Consider the following 6,000-nt stretch of genomic DNA (forward strand, 5'->3'; position numbering starts at 1 on the left):
ACCACTTGAGTCTCACCTGGGAGACGGGGCAGGGCACGGGTTGTCCACCACCTGTGTCTCACCTGGGAGACGGGGCAGGGCACGGGTTGTCCACCACCTGTGTCTCACCTGGGAGACGGGGCAGGGCACGGGTTGTCCACCACCTGTGTCTCACCTGGGAGACGGGGCAGGGCACGGGTTGTCCACCACCTGTGTCTCACCTGGGAGACGGGGCAGGGCACGGGTTGTCCACCACTTGAGTCTCACCTGCGAGACGGGGCAGGGCACGGGTTGTCCACCACTTGAGTCTCACCTGGGAGACGGGGCAGGGCACGGGTTGTCCACCACTTGACTCTCACCTGGGAGACGGGGCAGGGCACGGGTTGTCCACCACTTGAGTCTCACCTGGGAGACGGGGCAGGGCACGGGTTGTCCACCACTTGACTCTCACCTGGGAGACGGGGCAGGGCACGGGTTGTCCACCACTTGAGTCTCACCTGGGAGACGGGGCAGGGCACGGGTTGTCCACCACTTGACTCTCACCTGGGAGACGGGGCAGGGCACGGGTTGTCCACCACTTGAGTCTCACCTGGGAGACGGGGCAGGGCACGGGTTGTCCACCACTTGACTCTCACCTGGGAGACGGGGCAGGGCACGGGTTGTCCACCACTTGAGTCTTCTTGGCATCCAGGGCCCGCAGCTCGGAAATCAGCGCCTCCAGGTCCTCCTGCAGACAAAGACAAAGGTGCCCCGTGTAGCCTCCATCAGGGTGTAGGGGCAAGTGCTGTTAGCAGCAGCAGTGCCTATAGACACACAAACAAAGGTCCCCCGTGTAGCCTCCATCAGGGTGTAGGGGCAAGTGCTGTTAGCAGCAGCAGTGCCTATAGACACACAGACAAAGGTCCCCCGTGTAGCCTCCATCAGGGTGTAGGGGCAAGTGCTGTTAGCAGCAGCAGTGTCCTATAGACACACAGACAAAAGTCCCCCGTGTAGCCTCTAGCAGGGTGTAGGGGCAAGTGCTGTTAGCAGCAGCAGTGTCTATAGACACAGACAAAGGTGCCCCGTGTAGCCTCTAGCAGGGCTGTAGGGGCAAGTGCTGTTAGTAGCAGCAGTGTCCTATAGACACACAAAGGTCCCCTGTGTAGCCTCTAGCAGGGCTGTAGGGGCAAGTGCTGTTAGTAGCAGCAGCAGTGAAGGCTACCGGCACTGTGGCACACGAGGGGGTGGGTGGCCAGCACCAGGCCCGGCCGCCTTTGTCTCCCCAGTGGCGATATTTACTACACAAAGCACCAGGTACTCATTTGAGGCTGAGTCGACCGAGGGGAGTCCCAGAAACGATTAGAACTGGCTGAGACACTGAGAGTCTGGGTTCAATCCCTGGGTCTGGGTGTCTCTCTCTCAGTGGGGTTCACTAAGCCAGAGACACTGAGAGTCTGGGTTCACTCCCTGGGTCTGGGTGTCTCTCTCTCAGTGGGGTTCACTAAGCCAGAGACACTGAGGGTCTGGGTTCAATCCCTGGGTCTGGGTGTCTCTCTCAGTGGGGTTCACTAAGCCAGAGACACTGAGATTCTGGGTTCAATCCCTGGGTCTGGGTGTCTCTCTCTCAGTGGGGTTCACTAAGCCAGAGACACTGAGGGTCTGGGTTCACTCCCTGGGTCTGGGTGTCTCTCTCTCTCAGTGGGGTTCACTAAGCCAGAGACACTGAGGGTCTGGGTTCACTCCCTGGGTCTGGGTGTCTCTCTCTCAGTGGGGTTCACTAAGCCAGAGACACTGAGGGTCTGGGTTCAATCCCTGGGTCTGGGTGTCTCTCTCTCAGTGGGGTTCACTAAGCCAGAGACACTGAGACTCTGGGTTCACTCCCTGGGTCTGGGTGTCTCTCTCTCTCAGTGGGGTTCACTAAGCCAGAGACACTGAGGGTCTGGGTTCAATCCCTGGGTCTGGGTCTCTCTCTCAGTGGGGTTCACTAAGCCAGAGACACTGAGGGTCTGGGTTCAATCCCTGGGTCTGGGTCTCTCTCTCAGTGGCGTTCACTAAGCCAGGGACACTGAGGGTCTGGGTTCAATCCCTGGGTCTGGGTGTCTCTCTCTCAGTGGGGTTCACTAAGCCAGAGACACTGAGAGTCTGGGTTCACTCCCTGGGTCTGGGTCTCTTTCTCTCTCAGTGGGGTTCACTAAGCCAGATACACTGAGAGTCTGGGTTCACTCCCTGGGTCTGGGTGTCTCTCTCTCTCAGTGGGGTTCACTAAGCCAGAGACACTGAGAGTCTGGGTTCAATCCCTGGGTCTGGGTGTCTCTCTCTCTCTCTCAGGGGGTTCACTAAGCCAGAGACACTGAGAGTCTGGGTTCAATCCCTGGGTCTGGGTGTCTCTCTCTCAGTGGAGTTCACTAAGCCAGAGACACTGAGAGTCTGGGTTCAATCCCTGGGTCTGGGTGGCTCTCTCAGTGGGGTTCACTAAGCCAGAGACACTGAGGGTCTGGGTTCAATCCCTGGGTCTGGGTGTCTCTCTCTCAGTGGGGTTCACTAAGCCAGAGACACTGAGAGTCTGGGTTCAATCCCTGGGTCTGGGTGTCTCTCTCTCTCAGTGGGGTTCACTAAGCCAGAGACACTGAGGGTCTGGGTTCACTCCCTGGGTCTGGGTGTCTCTCTCTCAGTGGGGTTCACTAAGCCAGAGACACTGAGACTCTGGGTTCACTCCCTGGGTCTGGGTGTCTCTCTCTCTCAGTGGGGTTCACTAAGCCAGAGACACTGAGGGTCTGGGTTCAATCCCTGGGTCTGGGTCTCTCTCTCAGTGGGGTTCACTAAGCCAGAGACACTGAGGGTCTGGGTTCAATCCCTGGGTCTGGGTCTCTCTCTCAGTGGCGTTCACTAAGCCAGGGACACTGAGGGTCTGGGTTCAATCCCTGGGTCTGGGTGTCTCTCTCTCAGTGGGGTTCACTAAGCCAGAGACACTGAGAGTCTGGGTTCACTCCCTGGGTCTGGGTCTCTTTCTCTCTCAGTGGGGTTCACTAAGCCAGATACACTGAGAGTCTGGGTTCACTCCCTGGGTCTGGGTGTCTCTCTCTCTCAGTGGGGTTCACTAAGCCAGAGACACTGAGAGTCTGGGTTCAATCCCTGGGTCTGGGTGTCTCTCTCTCTCTCAGGGGGTTCACTAAGCCAGAGACACTGAGAGTCTGGGTTCAATCCCTGGGTCTGGGTGTCTCTCTCTCAGTGGAGTTCACTAAGCCAGAGACACTGAGAGTCTGGGTTCAATCCCTGGGTCTGGGTGGCTCTCTCAGTGGGGTTCACTAAGCCAGAGACACTGAGGGTCTGGGTTCAATCCCTGGGTCTGGGTGTCTCTCTCTCAGTGGGGTTCACTAAGCCAGAGACACTGAGAGTCTGGGTTCAATCCCTGGGTCTGGGTGTCTCTCTCTCTCAGTGGGGTTCACTAAGCCAGAGACACTGAGGGTCTGGGTTCACTCCCTGGGTCTGGGTGTCTCTCTCTCAGTGGGGTTCACTAAGCCAGAGACACTGAGGGTCTGGGTTCACTCCCTGGGTCTGGGTCTCTCTCTCTCAGTGGGGTTCACTAAGCCAGAGACACTGAGGGTCTGGGTTCAATCCCTGGGTCTGGGTCTCTCTCTCAGTGGGGTTCACTAAGCCAGAGACACTGAGAGTCTGGGTTCAATCCCTGGGTCTGGGTGTCTCTCTCTCAGTGGGGTTCACTAAGCCAGAGACACTGAGGGTCTGGGTTCACTCCCTGGGTCTGGGTGTCTCTCTCTCTCAGTGGGGTTCACTAAGCCAGAGACACTGAGGGTCTGGGTTCACTCCCTGGGTCTGGGTTTCTCTCTCTCAGTGGGGTTCACTAAGCCAGAGACACTGAGGGTCTGGGTTCAATCCCTGGGTCTGGGTGTCTCTCTCTCAGTGGGGTTCACTAAGCCAGAGACACTGAGACTCTGGGTTCACTCCCTGGGTCTGGGTGTCTCTCTCTCTCAGTGGGGTTCACTAAGCCAGAGACACTGAGGGTCTGGGTTCAATCCCTGGGTCTGGGTCTCTCTCTCAGTGGGGTTCACTAAGCCAGAGACACTGAGGGTCTGGGTTCAATCCCTGGGTCTGGGTCTCTCTCTCAGTGGCGTTCACTAAGCCAGGGACACTGAGTGTCTGGGTTCAATCCCTGGGTCTGGGTGTCTCTCTCTCAGTGGGGTTCACTAAGCCAGAGACACTGAGAGTCTGGGTTCACTCCCTGGGTCTGGGTCTCTTTCTCTCTCAGTGGGGTTCACTAAGCCAGATACACTGAGAGTCTGGGTTCACTCCCTCGGTCTGGGTGTCTCTCTCTCTCTGTGGGGTTCACTAAGCCAGAGACACTGAGAGTCTGGGTTCAATCCCTGGGTCTGGGTGTCTCTCTCTCTCTCAGGGGGTTCACTAAGCCAGAGACACTGAGAGTCTGGGTTCAATCCCTGGGTCTGGGTGTCTCTCTCTCAGTGGAGTTCACTAAGCCAGAGACACTGAGAGTCTGGGTTCAATCCCTGGGTCTGGGTGGCTCTCTCAGTGGGGTTCACTAAGCCAGAGACACTGAGGGTCTGGGTTCAATCCCTGGGTCTGGGTGTCTCTCTCTCAGTGGGGTTCACTAAGTCAGGGACACTGAGAGTCTGGGTTCAATCCCTGGGTCTGGGTGTCTCTCTCTCTCAGTGGGGTTCACTAAGCCAGATACACCGAGAGTCTGGGTTCAATCCCTGGGTCTGGGTGTCTCTCTCTCTCAGTGGGGTTCACTAAGCCAGAGACACTGAGAGTCTGGGTTCAATCCCTGGGTCTGGGTGTCTCTCTCTCAGTGGGGTTCACTAAGCCAGAGACACTGAGAGTCTGGGTTCAATCCCTGGGTCTGGGTGTCTTTCTCTCTCAGTGGGGTTCACTAAGCCAGAGACACTGAGAGTCTGGGTTCAATCCCTGGGTCTGGGTCCCCGCTTCTCTCGCTAGGGGAGGCTAAGAGGAGGATCGAGGCAGGTGACGCGTCGCGATGTCCCCCGGCACTCGGCTCACCTCGTCACGACGCGAATTCTTGCTCACTTTCTTCTCCATCTTGGCGACATTCTTGTCGATCGCCTTCTGCCCTCCTCCTGTTGCCTTCCTCTTCTTCTTCTTGTCTTTCCCCATCGTCTCTCTGTCTCTCTCTGTGTGTGTCTCTGTCTCTGTTTGTCTCTGTGTCTCTCTCTGTCTCTGTGTGTGTCTCTGTCTCTGTTTGTCTCTGTGTGTCTCTGTCTCTCTTTGTCTCTGTGTGTGTCTCTGTGTCTCTCTGTCTCTGTGTCTCTGTGTCTCTCTGTCTCTGTGTCTCTCTCTGTCTCTGTGTGTGTCTCTGTGTCTCTCTGTGTGTCTCTGTGTCTCTATGTGTGTCTCTGTGTCTCTATGTGTGTCTCTGTGTCTCTATGTGTGTCTCTGTCTCTGTGTCTCTGTCTCTGTGTCTCTGTCTCTGTGTCTCTGTCTCTCTGCACTGTACACACACGTGTGCGGTGTCCACGCTGTGCCACCGGGCGGAAGTGGAGGAAGTCACGTGACTTCGTTACCAGCCATATTCGAGGGAGGGGGGTTAAAGGCACGTGACTCTCTGGCAGCCATGCTTGTGTGGGGTTATAAAGTTACGTGACTTTGACAGCCACGTTGGGTAGGGGGACAAAGTCATGTGACGTATTTGGCAGCCATGTTGAGGAGGGAGCAATGTGTCACGTGATTCTCTGGTAGCCATGTTGAGTCGGGGCGACGAAGTCACGTGACTCTCTGGCAGCCATGTTGGGGAGGGACGAAGTCAATAATAGACGTCTTCGCAGCCATGTTGAGTAGGAAGGGAAAAAAGCCACGTGACTCTCTGACATTGTAGTAACGGAGTTAGACTGATGGCCTTAATCTAAGTTGTCTTGTGGTTGTTGTTGTTGTTGTTTGACTTGCATCCCACTGGGATTTTTGAACACAGCGTTGGTGTACGGTGCTATTTCAGGAATATTTTTCTGCTTTTTTCCTGGATTTTCTGTTTGCACAGTCACACAAAGTCACTTTAAG

General features: G+C 56.2%; 1 protein-coding gene across 3 annotated transcripts in view; it reads right to left on the reverse strand.

The window, feature by feature from the left end:
* The window catches only part of KLHDC4 (kelch domain containing 4), a 37,952-nt gene extending 32,404 nt beyond the window's left edge, over positions 1-5,548 (reverse strand). Inside the window, exons 1-2 of one of the 3 annotated variants that reach the window (XM_076055008.1) lie at positions 4,990-5,548; positions 615-706 (exon numbers count right to left, since the gene is read on the reverse strand). In XM_076055008.1, the coding sequence (XP_075911123.1) occupies positions 615-706; positions 4,990-5,103 (206 nt within the window). In that variant the 5' untranslated portion in view covers positions 5,104-5,548. Of the gene's footprint in view, positions 1-16; positions 70-200; positions 259-614; positions 707-4,989 lie in introns of those variants that run through there. The other 2 variants (XM_076055009.1, XM_076055010.1) reach the window with 2 other exon arrangements.
* Between the last annotated feature and the right edge of the window lie 452 nt (positions 5,549-6,000).

The sequence above is a fragment of the Petromyzon marinus genome, chromosome 69 (genome assembly GCF_048934315.1).
Source record: "Petromyzon marinus isolate PM22_M1 ecotype Great Lakes invasive population chromosome 69, UKy_Petmar_22M1.pri1.0, whole genome shotgun sequence".
In the NCBI taxonomy this organism is placed as follows: Eukaryota; Metazoa; Chordata; class Hyperoartia; order Petromyzontiformes; family Petromyzontidae; genus Petromyzon; species Petromyzon marinus.